Source organism: Ascaphus truei, chromosome 6 (genome assembly GCF_040206685.1).
Source record: "Ascaphus truei isolate aAscTru1 chromosome 6, aAscTru1.hap1, whole genome shotgun sequence".
Taxonomy (NCBI): Eukaryota; Metazoa; Chordata; class Amphibia; order Anura; family Ascaphidae; genus Ascaphus; species Ascaphus truei.
Window position 1 is genome coordinate 66,777,527 of NC_134488.1, and position 23,255 is coordinate 66,800,781.

A 23,255-nucleotide genomic window follows, 5' to 3' on the forward strand; every position below is an offset into this window, starting at 1 on the left:
TCCTAAAGTCTCTACACATTTACCCCTCAAATCTGAGATGATCACCCCCTTATAGCCACAGCCACCGGAGCACGTGGTAGTTTAGTTTTGCACCCCCATGATGCGACAGCCAAATCCACTTGGTAAAGTCTGAGCTGTTAATGTAACCTTCTACTCTTAAAGCGGCAATACCAGCCACGGCTTGCACGGCGAGTGCACACACAACGAACATTGCCAAGATCAGCGCAGGGCCCTGGGGATGCAATGCAAGACTCTTATCATGTATTAGGAAACACAGGGGGGTTATGCAGGAGCGGAGTGTATGTTATCACGAAGGGGCCGACGGTGTCCCCCGCCCCCCCATGTGATCCGATTGGTGCAGCCTAGACCGACGTCCGCTAACACAATGAGAAACCCCGCCCAGCTGACTCCGCTTTTGTCGCTGATTGGTCGTCGAGCTGTCCGTCTGGGCGAGTCCGTACGTTCATTGGACGGGCGAGCACTGCACGTAGCCGACGCAGGGCCGGTGAGCAGTAGTGAGGTTAATTACACGGCGGGTCGGAACTGAGGAAGGAAAATGGCGCTGAGTCAGGGAACAAAGAAGAAAGTGTGTTATTATTATGACGGTAAGAAGCGGGAAACCGGGTCTGGAAAAAGAAAACGCGGGCGGGCGGGAGAGAGGAAAACGAGAAGGCGGAGGAAGAGCTATTCGGGCGAGGGGAGCAAAGAGAACGCGGGTGGTGTGGGGGGATATGAACGGGGGAGAAGTAAAAGGGTGGGAGCGGGAAAGATGGAGGGGAAAGGAAAGAATGCGGTCCGAAGAGGGAAGAGAAAGGTAAGTGGAGTAAAAGAGAACGCGGAGAGGTGGGAAGGAACGAGACTGCCGGAGAGTAATGAGGTGGGAGAAGTAACAGAATACCGATGGGAGAGGCAGATATGGTGGGGGGAGGGACGAGAAGGCGGATGGGGGAGAAGTAGAACGAGGTGAAAGGAAAGAACGCTGAGATGGAAGAGAAAGATTAGGAATAAAGGAAGATGGGGAAGAGAAAGATGTGTGGGGGGGGGGAGTAAAAAAAAGGAAGCGGAGGGGGGGGAGAAGGAAAGAGGAGGGGGTGGAAAGAAGGCAGGAGGGGTGGAAAGAAGGAAAGAGAAGACAGGAGGGGTGGAAAGAAGGAAAGAGGAGGGGTGGGAAGAAGGAGAGGGGAGAGAAGGCGGGACAGGGGGAAGAAGGCAGGAGGGGGGAGAGGTGGGATGGGGAAGAAGGAAAGAGGAGGGGAAAGAAGGTGGGGTGGTGGAAAGAGAAGACAGGAGGGGTGGAAAGAGGGGAGGGGGAAGAAGGAAAGAAGGCGGGACAGGGGGAAGAAGGCGGGACAGGGGAAGAAGGAAAGAAAATGCGGGCGGGGGAAGATATGAACGGGGAGAAGTAAAAGGGTGGGAGTGGGAAAGATGTAGGGGAAAGGAAACAATGCGGGCGGAAGAGGGAAGAGAAAGGTATGGAGGGAGAAGAAAAACAGAATGTGGACAGGAGAGGTGGGAAGGAAAGAGACTGCGGGAGAGAAAGTAATGAGGTGGGAGAAGTAACAGAGAATACGGTGGGAGAGACAGATATGGAGTGGAGGGGATAGAGCGCGGGCGGGAGAGACAGATATCGTGTGTGTGGGGGGGGAGAATGCAGAAGGGGGTGGGAGAGACAGATGGGGCAGGATAGAGAACACGGGATAGAGAAAGATATGGAGGGGAGGAAAGAGAAGGTGAATGGGGGAGAATTAGAACAATGGAAAAGGAAAGAACGCAGAGGTGGAAGAGAAAGATGGGGAATAAAGGAGGATGGGGGGAAGTTAAAAAAAAAACAAAGGTGGGAGAGGGGAAGGAAAGAAGGCGAGAGAGGGGGGAAGGAAAGAAGGCGGGAGAGGGGCAAAAGGAAAGAAGGCGGATGGGGAGAAGTTAAAGGATGGGAGAGGGAAAGGAAAGAACACGGTCGGTAGAGAAACATGGGGGGATAAAGATGAGAAGTGGGGGGAGAATTTAAAAAAAATGCGGACGGAAAAGAAGGGGGAGATAAGAGAGAGAAAGCAGAAGGGGGGAAAGAACGCTGGTGGGAGAGACAGATGGGGAAGGCTAGAGAACACGGGATAGAGAAAGGTATGGGGGGGAGGAAAGAGAAGGCGGATGGAGAAGTAGAACGAGGTGAAAAGAAAGAATACGGAAGAGAAAGGTGGGGGAGAAGTAAATAATGAAGTGAAGGCGGGAGAGGGGGGGAAAAGGAAAGAGGAGAAGTGGAAGAAGGAACGAGAAGGCAGGAGGATGGGGGGAAAAAGGAACGAGAAGGCAGGAGGATGGGGGGAAAAAGGAACGAGAAGGCAGGAGGATGGGGGGAAAAAGGAACGAGAAGGCAGGAGGATGGGGGGAAAAAGGAACGAGAAGGCAGGAGGATGGGGGGAAAAAGGAACGAGAAGGCAGGAGGATGGGGGAAGAAGGAACGAGAAGGCAGGAGGATTGGGGGAAGAAGGCAGGAGGATGGGGGGAAGAAGGAACGAGAAGGCAGGAGGATGGGGGGAAGAAGGAACGAGAAGGAAGGAGGATGGGGGGGAGAAGGCAGGAGGATGGGGGGAAGAAGGAACGAGAAGGCAGGAAGGTGGGGGGAAGAAGGAACGAGAAGGCAGGAGGGTGGGGGGAAGAAGGAACGAGAAGGCAGGAGGGTGGGGGGAAGAAGGAACGAGAAGGCAGGAGGGTGGGGGGAAGAAGGAACGAGAAGGCAGGAGGATGGGGGGAAGAAGGAACGAGAAGGCAGGAGGATTGGGGGAAGAAGGCAGGAGGATGGGGGGAAGAAGGAACGAGAAGGCAGGAGGATGGGGGGAAGAAGGAACGAGAAGGCAGGAGGATGGGGGAAGAAGGAACGAGAAGGCAGGAGGATGGGGGGAAGAAGGAACGAGATGGCAGGAGGATGGGGGGAAGAAGGAACGAGATGGCAGGAGGATGGGGGGAAGAAGGAACGAGAAGGCAGGAGGATGAGGGGAAGAAGGAACTAGAAGGCAGGAGGATGGGGGGAAGAAGGAACGAGAAGGCAGGAGGATGGGGGGAAAAAGGAACGAGAAGGCAGGAGGATGGGGGAAGAAGGAACGAGAAGGCAGGAGGATGGGGGGAAGAAGGAACGAGAAGGCAGGAGGATGAGGGGAAGAAGGAACTAGAAGGCAGGAGGATGGGGGGAAGAAGGAACGAGAAGGCAGGAGGATGGGGGGAAAAAGGAACGAGAAGGCAGGAGGATGGGGGAAGAAGGAACGAGAAGGCAGGAGGATGGGGGAAGAAGGAACGAGAAGGCAGGAGGATGGGGGGAGAAGGCAGGAGGATGGGGGGAAGAAGGAACGAGAAGGCAGGAGGATGGGGGGAAGAAGGAACGAGATGGCAGGAAGATGGGGGGAAGAAGGAACGAGAAGGCAGGAGGATGGGGGGAAGAAGGAACGAGATGGCAGGAGGGTGGGGGGAAGAAGGAACGAGAAGGCAGGAGGGTGGGGGGAAGAAGGAACGAGAAGGCAGGAGGGTGGGGGGAAGAAGGAACGAGAAGGCAGGAGGATGGGGGGAAGAAGGAACGAGAAGGCAGGAGGATGGGGGAAGAAGGAACGAGAAGGCAGGAGGATGGGGGGGAGAAGGAACGAGAAGGCAGGAGGATGGGGGGAAGAAGGAACGAGATGGCAGAAAGATGGGGGAAGAAGGAACGAGAAGGCAGGAAGATGGGGGGAAGAAGGAACGAGAAGGCAGGAGGATGGGGAAGAAGGAACGAGAAGGCAGGAGGATGGGGAAGAAGGAACGAGAAGGCAGGAGGATGGGGGAAGAAGGAACGAGAAGGCAGGAGGATGGGGGAAGAAGGAACGAGAAGGCAGGAGGATGGGGGGGAAGAAGGAACGAGAAGGCAGGAGGATGGGGGGAAGAAGGAACGAGAAGGCAGGAGGATGGGGGAAGAAGGAACGAGAAGGCAGGAGGATGGGGGGAAGAAGGAACGAGAAGGCAGGAGGATGGGGGGAAGAAGGAACGAGAAGGCAGGAGGATGGGGGAGAAGGCAGGAGGATGGGGGGAAGAAGGAACGAGAAGGCAGGAGGATGGGGGGAAGAAGGAACGAGAAGGCAGGAGGATGGGGGGAAGGAGGAACGAGTAGGCGAGGATGGGGGGAAGAAGGAACGAGAAGGCAGGAGAATGGGGGGGAAGAAGGAACGAGAAGGCAGGAGGACGGGGGGGAGAAGGCAGGAGGACGGGGGGGGGGAGAAGGCAGGAGGAAGGGGGAGAAGGAAAGACGGCAGGAGGCGGAAGAAGGGAGGACGCAGAAGGAAAGACAAGGCGGGAGAAGTAAAAGGATGGGAGAGGGAAAGGAAAACACGACGGTAGAGAAAGATTTGGGGGATAAAGATAAATGACAGAGAAGAGAAAGATGTGGGGGGAGAATTTTAAAAAATGCGGACAGGAAAGAAGGGGGAGATAAGAGAGAAAGATGGGGGGACTGGAGAAAGATGGGGGGGGGGGAGAGAAAGCGAGGGAGAGGTAAAGATGAACCCGGGTGGGGAAAAAGGTGGAGGGAAGGAAAAATAACTCTGGAGAAGGAAAAAAGAATGCGGACTGGAGAGGGGAAGAAAGAACGTGCAGAAGGAGGGAAAGGGGAGAAAGATATGGGGTGGGGAGGAAAATGGATGGGAGAAGGAAAGGGGGGTAAAAAGGTAAGGGGGAGAGAAGGGGTGGGGGAGAAGGAAAGTGAAGGCTGTGGAAGAAGGAAAGAGGAGGGAGGGAGGGGGGAAAGGAAAAGACTGAGGGGGGGGGAAAGAAAGAAGGTGGGAGTGGGGGAGAAGGAAAGAGGAGGGGGGAAAGGAAAGAGAAGGCGGGCCGTAGAGAGATTTTGGAGGAGAGAATGCAGGCGGAAGAAAACGATATTGGGGTGAGAGCTTTATGGAAAGGGGGAGAGGCAAGTAATTGGGGGGTGTCTTCCTGTGATTTCTGACCCCCTCCCCTCAAATGTTTTGCCTTTGCAGGGGATGTTGGTAATTATTACTACGGGCAGGGACATCCCATGAAGCCGCATCGTATCCGCATGACACACAACCTGCTGCTCAACTACGGGCTGTACCGCAAGATGGAGATCTATGTAAGAGCTGGCGGAAGGAGGGGAGAGAGGAGTGTGCTAGAGAGAAGTGGGGGGTGTGGGAAGTGTAATACCATAGAGAGAGATATTCTAGATAAGTAGGCCGTGCTGGGAAGCTAGAGGTTAGGAGGCTCTGGGCAGGAGGTAATACTTTACTGTAAAAGCAGTACATGCAGGGAGCAGCTTCCCAGCAGAGGTAAATACAGAAAAATAATTCAAAGCTGCTTGGGATAGACACAATGGGGTCCTAAAAATTTGAAAGAAGAAAAGTGGTAATATAATGGGATGTGATGCTTCACAGCAGGCAGGAGAATGGGCAGCGAGGGTCAAGTGGTCCCTAACTGGTGATAGTTTGTGTGGCGTGATTGGTCGCTGAGGGACAGGCTACCCTTTACTCCTCCTTTCTGCAGCTAGAGAGGTGTATGAGGGTCAGCTGTGCTATCTAACGCAGACCTGCCAACTCGATGGTCCCCAAACAGTAGGTGGCAGTAGCCTCACCCGGTCAAAACAGTTGGCAGGTATTCTTAAAAGGGCCTCTAAACCCCCCCCCCCCCTCCTCCCCCCTCTATCCACAGAGACCTCACAAAGCCAATGCAGAAGAGATGACCAAATACCACAGCGACGATTACATAAAATTCCTGCGCTCCATCCGGCCGGACAACATGTCAGAGTATAGCAAGCAGATGCAGAGATGTGAGTCTATGGGATGAACCCAAAAAAGGATGGGCGTTTAATGCTTCCTTTAAAGTGACTAAACCCTCTCTGCATTGTCACCTGTTAAGTCTGCATGGAATGAGTGACCCTCTATTTCTCTCTCTCCCCCCAGTTAATGTCGGAGAGGATTGCCCGGTGTTTGATGGACTCTTTGAGTTCTGCCAGCTCTCTGCGGGCGGATCTGTAGGTAAGCCTCTGCCAGTGCCACTGTCACTGACAATCTGCCCACGTGGGCCTCACAGATCAGGAGCGGCCCTCTAACACACCACTTACCAATCACCTTCTGTATCCATTCCCTTACTTGTCCCTCTTTTCTCTCCTACTTATCTTTTCCTGCCTTCGCCGCTATTTTCTATCGCGCCTGCCTCTTCAGTGAGGTTTTTATTAAATAATATCAATGTTCTGTGTAATCTTCTCCGCGTGGCAAGAACTCCCTGTGCTTTATTACATAAGGAGCTGCTGGCACTTCGGATTGAAGCGCCCCTCCACTCCCAACGCCTTTATCACCAGGCAGCTCCTTCTCCATTTCATGTGTTTCTCTCACTGGCAGCGAGCTCCGTTAAACTGAACAAGCAGCAGACAGACATCGCTGTTAACTGGGCGGGTGGGCTTCATCATGCCAAGAAATCAGAGGCCTCCGGGTTTTGCTACGTCAACGACATCGTCCTGGCCATCCTGGAGCTGCTAAAGTACGTAGGAGCCCTCCCCCTAACCTTCCTGTGACACGTAGGAGCCCTCCCCGTAACCTTGCTGTGACACGTAGGAGCCCTCCCGCCCCCCCCTAACCTTGCTGTGAAGGCAGTTACCCCTGCCTTCTCTGAGGGAGGTAATATGGTTTGTTACCCCTGCCTTCTCAGAGTGAGGACCCTTCCTTTTCATAAGAACCGGCCTCTGCTTGCCTGGATAAGCTATGCACTACCCGTCCTTTCTCTCAGCCTTTCCTTGCACTCCCCTCAGGTATCACCAGCGAGTACTGTACATAGATATCGACATTCACCACGGGGACGGAGTGGAGGAGGCATTCTACACCACGGACCGCGTCATGACAGTCTCCTTCCACAAGTACGGAGAGTATTTCCCGGGCACTGGAGACCTGAGGGTAAGTAGGGACTGGCCCTTTTTGGTGTGAGTGAGGAGACGGGCATCAAACTTTATGGGAACTATTTGTACATGGGCTGCCCTGCTCTCAAGCACTTACAATCCAATTTCTATCATTTGCACAAAGCATTGCACATCGTAAGTAATCAATGTGGAAAACCGCAATATGTGTACATTCGTTGTAGGTATCTTTTAGGGATCAACATCAGATTCAATTGTAGTGTATGGAGCTTTCCAAACCTCATAGGTTTGGTTTGTTTTGTGTCCCAAGGGTTTTGATATTCCCTCACTCTGTATTAGCCACTTCAGAACCCACATGACATCACGTTCGATGTACTCATGAGAGTATAAATACAATAGAGGGATAGGTGCACCAGGTGTTGCAGGAGTACATGTTAGGAGGTTGTAATCCAAGAGATCTTGCAATCTAATCCTCTTGTCAGGATATCGGAGCCGGAAAGGGGAAATACTACGCTGTCAACTACCCCTTGCGAGACGGGATTGACGACGAATCTTACGAGGCCATATTCAAGCCGGTGAGTTACCCTGTGCATGGCTCTGGGCAGTGTGGGGCGGTATGTCCCTGGGCAACGCTGACGTGTACCCTCTATGTGCCAGGTGATGACTAAAGTGATGGAGATGTACCAGCCCAGCGCTGTGGTGCTCCAGTGCGGGGCGGACTCGCTGTCTGGGGACCGACTTGGCTGCTTCAATCTGACCATCAAGGGTGAGTTACTGTACAGGGGGGAGGCATCCCAATATTTACTCTGTTTCCACCCAATACCTAGCATAACTTTGTAGGGATAAAATCATAACCATTTGAGTACATAGGAAACCAGTATTGGCCACAGAGCCCTCACTAAACGCTCTTACCCACTGCACATGGACGCCTGTCCGTTTGCTTCCAACATATGGAGTTGTCCATGCTATGGTACTGAAAGTTGGTTATTCCCGTTCATCTAAATGTATAACTAACATATATAGCCAACATATACATATTATTTATTTATATATAAAATATTTTACCAGGAAGAATACATTGAGAGTTACCTCTCGTTTTCAAGTATGTCCTGGGCACAGAGTTAAGACAAATAATACATGGTTACAAATACAGTTACATAAGTGAACAGGGTATACATTATATACAAGGCACTACATGCACAGTTAAAGAAAATATATATTATGGGCATATGTTACAGTTACAGACCAGACTAAAATGTGAAACAGCCTTAGTTTTGAAAGAACTTAAACTGGTGGTGGCTGTGAGAGTCTCCAGTAGATTGTTCCAGTTTCGGGGTGCACGGTAAGAGGAGGAAGAGCGGCCAGATACTTTCAGCCTTGGGACCATGAACAGTCTTTTGGAGTCAGATCTCAGATAAGTGCTGCATGTGGTAGGGTGAGGAGCTTGTTCAGATAGATGTGTGCTTGCCCAGAAAATATTTGAAGGCAAGACAGGAAAGTTGAACTTCGCGCCTAGACTCAAGTGATGACCAATTGTGTGTGTTAGTTGCATTGGAGAACAAAACGACATATTGAATTGTAGAGGGTATCAAGTTTGCGAAGGTGGGTTTGGGGTGCTGAGCCGTATACTATGTCTCCATAGTCGATAATTGGCATTAGCATCTGCTGTGCGATACGCTTTCTGACCAGCAGACTTAAGGAGGTTTTGTTTCTGTAAAGTACACCTAGTTTGGCATAGGTTTTGAATGTCAGGGTATAAATGTGCATCCTGAATGTTAAATGGCAGTCAAACCATATCCCCAGGTATTTAAAACTAGAAACAGGAGTTAGGGTGGTGTTGGCGTTGGTTCTGATTTGGAGCACAGTCACTGGAAGCTTTAAAAATTTACTCTTGGTCCCAAATACCATTGTTAGTCTTGTCAGTGTTTAAAAACAGTTTTGTTTTGGGAAATCCAGTTTTCGAGTCTCAAAGTCTGACTGAAGTATGTGTTGAAGGTCAGAGAGGCTATGGCTGTGTGCATATAGGATTGTCATCTGCATACATGTGTATTGAGGCTTCCTTACAAGCTGTGGGAAGATCATTGATGAACACTGAGCAGAGTAGCGGCCCCAGAACAGAGCCTTGTGGGACACCACAGGTGATATCCAAGGGGCTGGAGTTAGAGCCTGAGATGGACACATGTTGGGATTTACCTGATAGGTAGGACTGAAACCAGTTTAAAGCATGCTTCCCTATTCCAGAGCTCTGGAGTTTAAGCAGGATAGCATGATCAACAGTATCAAAAGCCTTTGCAAAATCTAGGAATACTGCACCAGTGAGTTTTCCCCGTTCCATTCCACACTGGATTTTCTTGCAAACTTTTAACAGGGTAGTTACGGTGGAGTGTTTGGGGCGCAAGCCAGATTGGAATTGGTTAGGGAAATTTGTCTTGGTATAGTAATTGCTTAATTGGGAGGGAACCCATTTTCCCATGACTTTGGATAGTTTTGGTATAAGAGAGTGAGTGTTTTTGTCCCCACTTTTGAAGATTGTGACAACTCTGGCAGTTTTCCAAATCTTACGGATATGGCCTGCCGACAGAATAGAGTCGACTATGGAAGCAATTGGTTTGGCAAAGCTGGGGCACCAAGTCTTAGGAACTTGGATTGTAGTAAGTCAGGTCCACATTGGCTGCTTAGTTTTAGTTTGAGGAGCGCTTGTGTAATCTCCTCTTCGGATACTGGGCCAAATGGAAAATTGTGGGCAGTGTTGGGAGGGGGTGGGGCTATATGGGTACTCCCAGGTTGAGATTCATGTTTGTGGTCAATAAGTTAGTAGCACACCCCACAAAGTAATCATTGAATGCATTTGCAATGTCAGTGGGGTTTGTCAGAGTAATATCCCCCTTAGTGATATTACTTGGTTGTTGATGGTTAGAAGGCTGGAATATATTGTTGATAACCTTCCAGAAGTTAGCTGGGTTTGATGTATTCTGGAGGAGATTGTCAGAGTAATATTGTGCGTTTGCATGTCTTGTTTGCCTTGTGCACATGTTCCGCATGCATCTGTAGTTTTTAAGATCCTTGGTAGTGCCAGTTACTTTGTAGCTTTTCCAGAAGGCATCCCTGAACTTGTAGAGTGCTATTCTGCGTAGTGGAGCATGGGTATCACAGATTTTTAAGAACTCGGATTGGAAATAGTCGAGCGCAGAATTAGGGTCGGGAATTAAATACATTCTGTGCCAAGGGCAGTTGGTAAGGTCAGACAGAAACTGTTGTGGGTTAAAGTTTCTAAATGTTCTAGTGAGATAGGAGAAAGGAAGAGGCACACAAATTGTAGTGGAATCAAATGATTTCAAATGTATTGATGCATCAGAGCTAACAATAGCAACGTTTCAGGACAAGCAGTCCCTTCCTCAGACCAAACACCAGAGGTGTTTGGTCTGAGGAAGGGACTGCTTGTCCTGAAACATTACTATTGTTAGCTCTGATGCATCAATACATTTGAAATCATTTGATTCCACTAAAATTTGTGTGCCTCTTCCTTTCTCCTATCTTGCTATTACTTTGGATCCAGCTTTGGGACGCCAGGATCAACGGAAGGTGAGCACCAAATGTAAACTCCTTAAAAAAAAATCTTTAAAACCGTGGTGTGCCACCTATAATCTCCTTTGTAAATGTTCTAGTGAGGAAAACTTTAGGGCTTGATTGGGGTGGTTTAATTTTCCTTACAAAGTACACTATTGTATGGTCACTGACAATGTCAGGAAGGATGCCAGAGGATTGGATTCTGCTGGGATTTGAGGAGAGAATCCAGTATAGCAAGGAATGGTTGTGCGATTTCAGGTTTGTCCGTGTGGGTTGGGAAATGATTTGCGATAGGTTAAGTGACTTGATTTGTACAGGCAGTCCTCGTTTTACAACGAATGGCTTATCCAACGCTATGCAATGCATACCTATGTTCATTTTTACAACGCCAAAACGGTTTATCCAACGCCCTTACGACGCTTTGCAAAATTGTTTTGTGTATATCATATATATGATACTATATAATATATTATATATTATGTTAAAGTGTATATATATATATATATATATATATAATACAGTATATATGCACTATATAATTTGTGTGCTACATATCTTATTGTCTGCGTAAAATATTTTGTGTATTTTAGCATTAAAAATGCCGTCAGGAACGGAACCTTTCATTTAAACAGTGTTCCTATGGGAAAACGTGTTTCGCTTTACAACATTTCGCTATCCAACGCATTTTGAGAAACGCATTGTGTCGGATAACCGAGGACTGCCTGTATCTGCATTGTGTGTTTTTTTGGGTCAAGCCAATTGAAGTTGAAATCCCCCAAGAACGAGCAGCTCACTCTTCTCATTCAGAGAGGAGCCAAGAAACTGGGTGATATCAGTCAGGGACTGTAGCGGGGTGATAGATGCCAGCAACCAAGATGGGATTAGAAAAGGGGAGGCAGATTCTGACAACTAGGATTTCAAGAGGGTGGGCTTGGGGGGCAATTTAACAGTGTAAATTGTAAGATATCTGCAATATAAAATAACACCCCTCCTCCTCTCTTTGACCTATCTCTCCTAGAAATGGAGTATCCCTGAATGGCGATATTTGCATATGGGGTTTTAGGGGTTAGCCATGTTTCTGTAAGAACGATGGCTTTGGGTTTATGCATAAGTCACCATGCTCATAGTTCATCCAGTTTGGGCAGCAGGCTCTGGATATTTATATGGTTGACGGCCCTTTTTTGGAATTTGAAGTGGGTATTCTCAGGGGTATGGGACAGAGTTGAAAAGGGTGGACCTGGGTTAGGTTCACTATCACCTGCTAAATAGAGTAATAGTATGAGTAGAAATTTGGAAGTTGTAAATTTGTGGTGTTAACCATTAGAGTGAGCGGGGGTTGGTGTGTTGGTTTTCAGGCCCGTAATATAGTGGGCGTGCTTGCTGTGGTGTGCACGCTCGCGGCACTTATAATTAGCTGTGGTTAGCCAGCCATTCTATGCCAGGGCCGCGCGCGTGCACAGCAGTGAGCGTGGAGCCGGACGATAGGGGGGAAGACTCGGTAAGTAAGTTTTCGCGACGCTACCGCGTGTGTGCGTGTGTGCGCGTGTGTGCGTGTGTGCGTGTGTGTGTGTGTGTGACCACTTTAAATGCATCACTCTTAAGTTGCCAATGCGTCCCTTAGACTGATGTTACATTTATACATCCAAGTAGTCACATGACCCTCCCCCCAATAAATCTGCCTGTTAGACAATTAGCAGCACACCATTTAAAAAAAAAAATAAATAAAATAAAAAAAAACTTTTTGATATTCAAACATACCAAGATCAAAAATTAAGGCAGGGTGGGTATTTCTTTTAAGTGGGTTGCAGATCAATCAGTGGGTTAAAAACATACATGTGAAGAGACAATGCAATTAGATCCATGTCACATCAGCTGTGTGTGTGTGTGTGTGTGTATGTGTGTGTCAATATATTCTCACTTTAAATACATCACTCTTAAGATGCCAGTGCTACCCTGCTGTATAGCGTGAGCTCTTCAGAGCAGGAGTTTTACTGCTGTCTGTTGATGCGTTTGCTGAATTATATCAGAACGTCACTGTATACTGTACAGGGCAGGGCACATATATTATTAATATGCATACATTCACTGTAATGGGGAGAGTGTAAATATTGAGGACATCTCAAGCACTCCATGTGGCAACATGTTTCCTTATCGCTAGCAGCAGAGAATGGAACAGTATTACGCACTTGTTCATAACTGGCTCCTGTAACCAGCTGTCCGCTCTCCTCAGGTCACGCCAAGTGCGTCGAGTTCATTAAGACCTTCAACCTGCCACTGCTGATGCTGGGAGGAGGCGGCTACACCATCCGGAATGTGGCTCGTTGCTGGACGTACGAGACGGCCGTGGCTCTGGACTCCGAGATCCCAAACGGTGGGTGTGACAGGGAATTGTGTTTGTGAGGAGGGTGGTATGGGGGAGGAAAGCTGTAGACACCCCATGCTTTTGGAAGGTGCGTCTCTCTGCAGGTGTTGCTGTGATGGGCGAAGTAAAAAAAGGACAGAGTATAGGAAGGTATTATTTATCACTACGGCTCCGTCTATCTGAAGATGCAAAAAGTGTGTGTGTGTGTGTGTGTGTGTGTCTCTAATGTAGGTACGTACGTACCTAGACTTGCACAATCCTGCGGATCCGGGGAAGGGTACAAGCTGCGGCTGCTTTGCCAGGTTCTATTCTCTATCTGATCCCTTGCTGCTTGGGGAGCATCGGTCCGGTTCCTCTGGCTTTCCCTTGCAGTGAAGAAAGTCTCTCTGGCTACGCGTGTGTAAGTGGACAGTACAAAAGCCATGAATGCCAAAGAAACTACGTACTCCACACTGATGAGGGTGCATGTTGCACCGAAAAGTTAGGTGCTTCTGCTTATTTAAATCATTACATTAACTGAAGTTTTTGTTCAACGTTTCTTTGGTGTGTTTGACTTTTTGTAGTGTTGACTTTATGTTGCTATTCTGACCAGGATTAGACTAGTTTTTTTAGCACCCAGATTTTTTTGGGGGTACATTTGATAGTGTTTTGGGGGGCTGTCTCTGTTCTATAGTTTGCTGGATATCTGTTTGCGCGTATTTGTATAAGGTGCACGGGGTATATATTTGTGTTTCTGATGTGTAAATGTATGAGGTTGGCTCGGACCTCTGATCTCTCACTCCTCGCCCATCAGAGCTTCCATACAACGATTACTTTGAGTACTTTGGCCCAGACTTCAAGCTGCACATCAGCCCGTCCAACATGACAAACCAGAACACGAATGAGTATCTGGAAAAGATCAAGTGAGTGCGAAGAAGGGCAGGAGATATCTGGGGAGGAGGGATATTGTCTCTGCTTTGGGGTTATTTTATTTGTACCCTAAGTGTCCGCTGATAGAAGTGGTACGAAGGAAGATATGTGATTCATAAGGAAGGTCAATATTTTTGTAGCCACGTTGGACCTGGAGAAGTGCAGATTAGTTGCCGGTTGTCATACAGTTTAATGAATTAACATGCTTTTCATGAATAGAAGTGTACAGAACTTTCCGATGCCTCACTAGTTTTATTATTCAGTACAGAACATTACGCATAAGAAACAGGCCTGTGAGGTTTGTAAAGGGTTGGGGTAAGTGGAGGTTCCCCCTATACTGAATCACACTATTTGGGTTACCAGTTATACATTTTTCTTCCAAGTGAAAAATGGCTGTGGCTTCCTGTTGGATGGACATTTAAATCCTCTTTAAAAATCAGAAAGTGATGATCTCGATGTTTGTCTTGAAAAATACAATTAAAAAGTTTGAAATAAAAATCAGAAAGTGAAGCTGGTAATGGGTGGTCCCCGTAGCTGAAAAGTGCGATTTAAGCTATGAAGGACCCCCTGGTTAAAATCCTGTAATTAATAAAGAGAGGTCCAGTTTTGGTGGGATTATGCTTACAGTGCCCTGCCTCCTGCCCCCTCCCACTCCCAATCTGTGTGTGTATTTGGTTGCGACCTGTTCTGCTCTGCACAGTCTGACTCGCAGCATCTGTGTTTCAGGCAGCGTTTGTTTGAGAACCTGCGCATGCTCCCACATGCTCCCGGAGTTCAGATGCAGGCCATCCCCGAGGACTCGGTGCATGATGACAGTGGCGATGAAGATGAGGAGGATCCCGACAAACGCATATCCAGTAAGGATCAGCCAGAGCGGTGGAGGCCTGAAGTCCTGCGTCCTGCACACTCACAGCTTCTCTCTTTCTTTCTCACAGTCCGGTCTTCAGATAAGAGGATTGCCTGTGACGAGGAGTTCTCGGACTCCGAGGATGAAGGGGAGGGAGGCCGCAGAAACGTGGCCAACTTCAAGAAGGCCAAGCGTGTCAAGACAGAGGAGGAGAGGGATGGGGAGGACAAGAAAGGTGAGGAGAACTTACCAGGAGCTGCTTAACCATCGCACTGTAGCTACGAACCCAAAACTGTGCAGTGACTTCTTTTTTTGTACCTTCACTACTAGAAAGGGAAAGAAACGGGTAACATAAAATGACGCACACGACTGGATCGTCTCATTTTAAGCTTGCATTTCTAAATACCCTTTTAGTTTTGACACACTTGAGAGCGCAGGTATATAGTTTGCTGAGCACCTCCAAAAAACTATAAATCGGCTGCTTAGTGTGTCCTGTGTATGCAACAGCGAAGACTCACTAGCCACACACGTCCTGACACCGAGGCATTCAGTCCAACTTTTACTGAATAAATGGGGGTGGGTTATCCAAGGACCCCAGGTTTCTGATGAGTTGAGCAGCATGGCAGGATTCCTGTATGTGATGAATCGCCGCTGTTGCTGCAGTGTTTAGGATGATTTCTTTGTGCGCTCCCTGTATTGGTGTAATAATAATAAATCTTTTCTCTTGCAGATATAAAAGAGGAGGATAAAGTGAAGGATGAGAAGACTGAGGCAAAGCGGTAAGATTAGTGTTGATACTGTGTTAATGGGGTAATCCTGGGGTGGGGTGTAGTAGAGACCCCTATGGCATTGTAACTACAGACCACCATTTGTATCACGTGTTCTGATATCACGTTATCATGCATGCCTGTAGCTCGTCCCCTCTTACGTTGTACTGCCATGCGTATTATGTCGGTGCTAATAATGACCAATGATCCTCCCTTGAATCTTCCCACAGGGTGAAGGAAGAGACCAAATCAACCTGATCCTGGGGGGTGAGAGCCCAAGACGACCGGTCCTCAGTGTTTTATATTTTATATACGCTCCTGTACAGATACACCTATATAAAATATAAATACCTGCACAGTTTAAATTATTACTGTCCCTCTGGCTGGGGGCTTCAGAGTGTGGGGTGTATTGTAGGGGAACAGTGCCCCTATCTGTAAAATTCTATGTTTTTTGGGGTTTGCCCTCTGTCCCTCTCTATCCCTGCAGAGGGTGTGGGACAGTGAACACCAGCTCTCTGCTGCCCTCCTGTGTGTAGGAAAATTCTAACAGAGGATGAGACACGCACTCAATATCAATGGTAATAGAGGTGGGGTACTTAGCTGCCGGTGCGCTGGTCCTGGGGAGCTCCTGTAGTCCCAAATGTTCCAGTACAAAGAAAAAGAAGCAGGCACACGGTCTTACTCAAAAGGAGGTTTAATATGCCATAAAGTCCAACGTTTCGGCAGTCAAATACTCAAGGTGAGAAAGGTGGTATTTGACTGCCGAAACGTTGGACTTTATGGCATATTAAACCTCATTTTGAGTAAGACCGTGTGTTCTTTGTATAGGAAAGTTCTAACAACATTTGCTGCCAGTGAGAACCTCACTTGGTTTTGTTTTTTTTGGGCATTGTTTTTAACTTGCCTCTGTAGGGAGCAGCGGTACTTGTTAGTACATCCCTGTGTATCACACACCTCCTCCCCCTGCTCTCCCCAGCCCCACTCTGATGCTCAGGCTGGTCTTCTCCCTTCCATTGTGTGTGTGGGAGTAGGGGGAGTCACACGCCTTACACTCAGGATCCAGGTGGTGTCTCGCAGGGGGGAGGGGACCTAGCCATCTTCCATATGGGGTATTGGTATCCCTGTGGGAGGGCACGCTTGTCACCCCCAAGGTCTTCAGGGATTCACTGTCCGGTTAATGCTGCTAACTCTACTCACGTTTCAATGTTTATTTTACAAAGCGGAGGTTTTAGGTGAGTGGGGGGCCTGCGATTTGGGTTTCTGCATTTAATCTTGTGTGTGGGGGAGGGGGGGGTTGTCGTTTTTTTTGTGATTGGGGATTTTCTTTTTTTTTTTTTTATGGTTCATTTCTGGAGACTCTTTGTAATAAAACCTGGTACAGTTATACCACAGACACCTGTGTGCTTCAACATGTGCTAACTTTTACTTTACTTTTATGAAAGTGCACCTTTTTTTTTTTTTTTTTTAAATCACATTATCACGCAAGAAGCAGTAAAACATAACTTATGTTGGAGGAAACCGCAACCAATTCTATTCACTGTCGTGTCCTTGTGTAAGAAGCAGATACCACCCCATCACAGTTACAGCATCAAAGAGAAATGAAAAGAATTAGAGGCTGGTTGAAGACTTGTTTTGGAAAAATGCGCAAACTTTTTAATGTAAATGTGCTGGATCAGCGGTGCGCAATCTGTGGGGCGCGAGACTGCCGACGGGGGGCGCGGGGTTTACAGAGGCCCCGCGCGCTTCCCGAAGGCACTTAAATTAAGTGCCGGGGGAGCTGCAGGGCCTCTGTAAACCATACTTACCCGGGGCTCCGGCGGCTTCCTCCCGGCGTCGCCATGGCAACGCGGCGTCAAAATGACGCTGCGAGGTCATGTGACGTCACGTTGCTATGGCAACGTGACGTCATTACGCCGGTGCGAGGGTAAGTTGGGGTTGGGGGGGGGGCGCGGGAGTGAGGGGACAGCCGACGGGGGCGCAGGGAAAAAAGTTTGCGCCCCCCTGTGCTGGATGGTGCTTAGGCTTACCACATATTGCTATGTGAGGGTTCTTGGCATTCTCATTCCTTACCACCAGAGGGAGCTGCTGCGTTTCTCGGCTTTACAGCCTCACCCTATCTGTACCAGTGCAGGGTGGGGATGTTGCACTCTTTCTATATAATACAGAGCTGTATACATACACATGTGAGGATGCTGTGCTTATTCTGTGTAATATCAGCTAGCAATACATATAGATACACTTCTGTATAGCATGGTGATGCTGTGCTTGTGATGTAGAATATACCCACGGCTGTATTGTGTGGTAATGTGTTAACACTGTTACACACTGCAATATTAAACAACTTTTGGTAATCCTTAGTGTGCACCAGCCTGTTTCACTCTGGCCCGCATTACTCCCTGAGAGTTCCTAGTTTGCAATGCTGCTGGCTTTAGACCTATGTAGACAATAGTTGATAAGCCCTGTACGGCAAGATTGTATGTTCATTTCTGTTTAGCTCCCACACTGCTGCGTAGTCATGAATATTACTTTTTTTTTAATTGGCCTTTCATAAGTAGTGGAATGAGTGGAAGTGTCGTGTCTGTTGTAGGAAGTAAAGATACAAGTACCTGGGATCCAGTACCACTCTGATATTTTAACAACTTTTGAAGTCACATCCTGTCTGCTCTCCGGATTACTTTATTACTATGGAGGTTGAGATCATATTCCTATAAGTGTTCAACCTTGTTTTATATGACACTCGGTCACGTAATCCCCCCCGTCCCCCAAGAAAATATCATGGAGCTTATTATTGAAAACGTCACAATTCCTGGGAGCTCAAACAGCCATGTTCGTAACCTGGTTTATGTATGTGTGTAATGAAGGACACAACAAAGCACTCTAATTTTGCCCCAGAGGGGCCTGCAGTCTGTTTCCTGGCAGCAAAGGGGTTAATCACTTTTACCAGAGCAGCACTGCTATGTAGCAATATTACTGGCGTTGCATGGGGTTAATTAGCCCTAGTAATTCATGAAGCTGGGGTGCAGATTATAAACAGCTTCACACCAAGATTTTTACTTGATAACCAGCTTTTATTTGTCCAGTTATCTTCTCTACCCTACCAGCAACACTTAGGCCTTTTCTTTTGACATACATGCAGGGGCTAGTTTTTTTTCCCCCTCCTGCCCCCTTCTCTCAAGTGATGGTTTGTTGCAAGCAGATCCTGGCACACAAGCTGTTATTTCCTGGGCTTTCACAGGTGCTGGACTCTTCCAGGAACCTGTTCCTGTTGGGGGCATTAGTTAATGTTATCAGACTGGATAGCAGTTTGCTCAGCAAAATAACATTCTCTCGTTTTGTGCTCCTGTTCTAAACCTAAAAATCCCGATTGTGTGACTAACAATGGCCGCCTTTCAGTTTCAATCAATCCTTCAGTCAGTGTAATGCAGCAGCTACAATGTATCCTGATATGATGGTAATATCTAATGTTGCAGTTTCAGCTCAAACTGCTGGGAACATTGCAACGCTTGGGGGGGAGGGGGTGTTAAAACCTGTTATAAAAATGAAAGGCTGCTTTAAAACGGCATTGGTTTTGAATTTAACCCATAAGATTGCACATTTTGATGATTTCAAATGCTGGAGCAGAGATTAAATGTTTCAGCGCTCATTTCATACCCAAAGAGATCAGTATTAGAAAGTGTCAGTTTGAAGTATTAATGCTCCCTATTTAAAAGCAGTCACAATATTTGAGTGGTTGATTTCCCCCTATCTGCCTCTTGTAATCTGGGCTTCCACTGCATTCAATCTGATTAGTGCTATGTTTCTCTGGCCCCTCTTACATGAACCCTTTTCATGTAAACGAGGGCTCTTTAATATGTGGCCCCCGCCAAAGGTCCCGCCCCCTAAACCAGCTGCCCTGGGTAATTTCATTGTAGTTGCTCGGGTAGCCAAGTATATTTGTCATACTTAATGCCATTCTAGCCCTGGAAATATAGGGTACAGATGCTTACAAAAAAAATATGAAGTACAGCAATTTTAGAATTGCAATGTACAGCTGGCCCCTTGACTGAAATGCTTTCTAAGCTGGCTCTGTGGAAAGCTACACCCAGTGTATCATGGCTTACCCACTTACTCTCACAATTTACATTGGAAAACATTATTCTGGCAGTGGCTTAAGGTGGCACCCACACAGGTCAATAAAATCTTGTAGACACTGCAGTATAAAGGGGTTAAAATTTATTTTAAAATTTCACAATGAAACCAACTTCTTCATCTAGAAGTTAGAAAAGTCACAACATAACCCGACTAAAATTAAAAAGTGTATTTACAGAAATAAAAGTGTTTCACAAACTCCCAATTGGCTCACGTAAAACACCAGCAGCTGAACCGCTTCAATTCCCCGTATTAGGGCGAAGCACCCAAAGGCACCGAATGGGTTACAGCCTGGTGTATATAGACAAACGCTTAAACAGACATGCCAAGTGAGGAAAATTAAAATGTACACATAGGAGAGGGAATAATGTAAGAGTTGCCTTCCTAGAGCTCTGAGCTGCTGGTCATATTTAGATTTTAAAAAAAAAATTTTTTTAAAGGGACAGGAGACCCTGAACTTGGAAGTCCAGCAGAGTTTAAAATGCAAAATCTCGTGTGCAGGACATCTGACTATGGGGGGGGGGGGGGGATTCTCCATGAATATAGAGCAGCAGCCTTGAACATACCATCAGACCAACTAAGATCATACTAGGTTTATCTTTAATATATATTTTCCCTCTGGTGGTAAATGAGTATGAGGTTATTTGGAGGGATGTAGTGTTCAGTCTGTACCATTTTTTTATGCCATGGAATGGAAGCTGCCCACAGCCTACACACTAGTTTCTGCTTTGACCCCTTCAATGCAAAGCAAGCCTCTGGCAATGGAGGGGTTACAGAGCAGAAGGTATATAGAAAGGCAACATTTGGCACATAATACAGGTTCAAATCACACCCCACAAGTGTAATACTGAACCCAGGAGGGGGGGGGGTGTAAGGAGGGGGAGGCTCAATGCACTAAAGTCTTTGGGGTTGGGTTTTTCAAGTCCCCTACTACTCCTCCTTCTGGGGCTCAGTTGTCGGTTCTGTGCTGGGGTCAGACTCAACGGGTTTTGGGGTCTCCTCAGGGGGAGACACTGCGGCAGGCTCTGGGGTGACAGCGGCATCTTCAGGAGGTGGGGACGCTGCCTCAGGCGTGGAGTCTTCCTGAACAGCCTCAACATCCACAGCCCCCTTATCTGCCTCTGTGGGAGAGGTAGCATCCCCTCCCTCTGGGGCAGCGGTCTCCTCTACTGCCCCAGTGGGAGTCTTTTCTGTGGCCTTAGGCTCTTTCTTTGCTTTACGAAAGGGGTTTCCGCCCAGCCTGAATGGTTTCTTGAAGGAGAATCTCTTCTTTTTCTTGGCCTGCTTGCCAGGGGGTTCCTCAGGTTTAGGGTCCCCTTCCGCAGTGGGAGCCGGTTCGATGGCCTCCCCAGGCCCCACCTCGGCCACAGGCTCAGCTGATCCATTGCTGGGTGCAGTGTCGCCGTTCTGCTTCTGGGGGGCATCACCATTGGTCTTTACATGGCCATTCTCCTGTGGGTGAAAGATGGGATGGTGGGAGGTTATTCTGATGCAAAGATAATCCCCCGAGAGAATATAGGAAATACCCCCGATGTCACCCCCACCTCTAGGGGCATTCCCCCATGACCTCATACTCCCCCGTCCACCGACATTCAATCCAAAAAGGAAATCCCCTGTTTGGCTTCAAACCAATATAAAATCCCCCTGACTGATAATATAGCCCCACCGTTAACCATCCCAAGTTGCTGGGGACTCCGGCCCCGTTCACATTAAGTCTCTCATGTACCAAGGGAGGAACAATGGATAGGGAAATGAGGGCAGTATAAAGAACCTGCAGGGAATGTACAATTTGAACTCGCACACACCTGGGGTCAGAACACCGGTCTCATTCGCGGCTGGGTAGATCATTCCCTCTATGGGTATATTTTAGGGGCACAGAGAATTGACCCCTCCCACCCGCAGACCCCAACTCCCGGGACAAGTGATGATGGGGAGGAATTCAATCCCCAGCACACAAAACGCCGGGGCAGGAGACAGACAAGATGCAGCACCCAATCCCACTAATTATATACACAGCCTATTACACATTCCCAGGGTCTTACCTGCTGCTCGCCATCCTTGCTCGGGGCGCGGTCTGTGCTCGAGGTCTTGGATTCCAGGCTGCCCATCTCGAGTATATACGTGTGCCGTGTATATATATGTATAGTATTTATATACACGTGTCTGTGTACAGTGATGCCTCTGCTCTCGAGGTCTGCTAGGTCCTGTAAATCTCAGCCTTCTCTGCACACCTAACGCTTCTCTGCTCCGTTCCTCTCTCGCTCTGCATGTTTAGCCCGCCCCGTTCATATATATAGCGCCACTGGGGACTGGCTTAGCCAATCAAAGAGGAGCGCGGAGCATGGAGGGGGGTTGGCTCAGCCAATAAGAGGCGGAGGGCGGGACCGAAGTGTACACTATATTCTGAGCGGCCGATACGAGTGAGGAGGGGGGTTTCACACTGTGACCTGGGGCAAATAGGCACATCAACCGGGGACGGGTGGGGTCAGTGTTAAATACTTGGGGAACAGATTGGGAGTGTGAAAGGGGCATCAAGGAGAGAGTAAGAGAATAATAGCGAGCAGTGAGTGAGTGAGGGCCAGAAGAGGGGGATAGAAAAGAGAATAGAGTGTATGTAATATATACATTTTTTTCCCCACACTACATATTACGTTCATTATGCACACATATACACGTAGCCACATTATGCACACGTTGTATACACAGCATGTCTCTGGCTGGGGTCAGCATAGGAGGTTATGGGACACATTCCTCAGCTGTGGAACTTCCTGCCCTGTGCGAGGATCTGTTTGTGTGTGTCTGTGTGAGGGAGATTGGGAAAAAGATCCAGGGGTGAAATAAACTCCTTCCTGTGTGTAACAGCATCTCAAAAACTAAATACAGAATCAAATCTGTGTAGGTCAGTACTAGGGATGAATATTCCTGAAAGAATATATACAGTATATATATTATTGATTGCATACTTTAACTGTATATAGCAGGGGGAACACAGCGAGAGAGGAAACTGACAATTCTTGGAGTCAGGAAGGAATTTAGTTTTCCCCTTCTGAGATATCATTGAATGATATGTCACTGGGGTTTTGTTTTGTTTTTTTCCTTCCTCTGGATCAATATACTGTAAGTATGGATATAGGATAAAGTATCTGTCATCTAAATTTAGCACAGGTTGAACTTGATGGACACGTCTTTTTTTCAACCTCATCTATTAGGCTGAGTCCAGGCTCCCTGCTTGCTCGCTGAGGCTCAGGGAAAGTGGGTGCTTTCCCTGGCCTTGCGGTTGCTTACCGCACACGCCGTCAGCGGGCCTTCAGGGGGCGGGCGCGTCACTGGCCGGGGTCGGGCCAGTGACGTCACGGAGCTGGTTCGCCCTCATTGGGCGAACCGCTCACGTGACCGGCCTGTCTCGCCGGCAAGCGTGGGAATTTTAAATTCCCCTAAGACCTGCGCTTCCGCAAGCACGCGGAAGCGCAGGTGAGCCCCTACTAAAGCCGCTCTAATTGCGGCTGTAGGGGCTCAGTGCTAAGCGGGAGCGCGCCTCAGTGTGCTTCAGCAAGCAAGTAACATGGCCGAGGCCTTATCTAACTTTGCTGAAAGACAGCCATGGGAAAAGGCAAAGTCTCAGATATACACAGAGACCCACATTCTAGTGCTGAGTATTAATACAGATTAATTCCAATGAATGCAAAGAAGGGCGAACTATGGCATGCTAAACTTAATTCAAATGAATAGGAGCAATGGCATTCTAAACTTTAGCATCCTTTAATGAATCTAGGCCAGAGCGAGGTAGAACAGGCAGATCTC

The 23,255-nt window shown here is 48.0% G+C and overlaps 2 protein-coding genes across 2 annotated transcripts; one reads left to right on the plus strand and one right to left on the minus strand.

Moving 5' to 3' along the window:
- Window positions 1–449: 449 nt before the first annotated feature.
- On the plus strand, window positions 450–15,691 carry HDAC1 (histone deacetylase 1). The gene is made up of 14 exons (XM_075604687.1): window positions 450–605; window positions 4,992–5,104; window positions 5,677–5,794; window positions 5,928–6,002; window positions 6,366–6,504; window positions 6,773–6,914; window positions 7,357–7,449; window positions 7,532–7,640; window positions 12,672–12,812; window positions 13,597–13,705; window positions 14,439–14,569; window positions 14,648–14,794; window positions 15,290–15,338; window positions 15,557–15,691. Exons 1-14 carry the CDS (start codon window positions 557–559, stop codon window positions 15,582–15,584), a joined length of 1,443 nt encoding a protein of 480 aa, XP_075460802.1. The 5' UTR covers window positions 450–556; the 3' UTR covers window positions 15,585–15,691.
- Window positions 15,692–19,523: 3,832 nt separating this feature from the next.
- On the minus strand, window positions 19,524–21,724 carry MARCKSL1 (MARCKS like 1). Its single transcript, XM_075604688.1, has 2 exons — window positions 21,497–21,724; window positions 19,524–20,906 (listed from the first exon to the last, which is right to left on the minus strand). Exons 1-2 carry the CDS (start codon window positions 21,560–21,562, stop codon window positions 20,385–20,387), a joined length of 588 nt encoding a protein of 195 aa, XP_075460803.1. The 5' UTR covers window positions 21,563–21,724; the 3' UTR covers window positions 19,524–20,384.
- Between the last annotated feature and the right edge of the window lie 1,531 nt (window positions 21,725–23,255).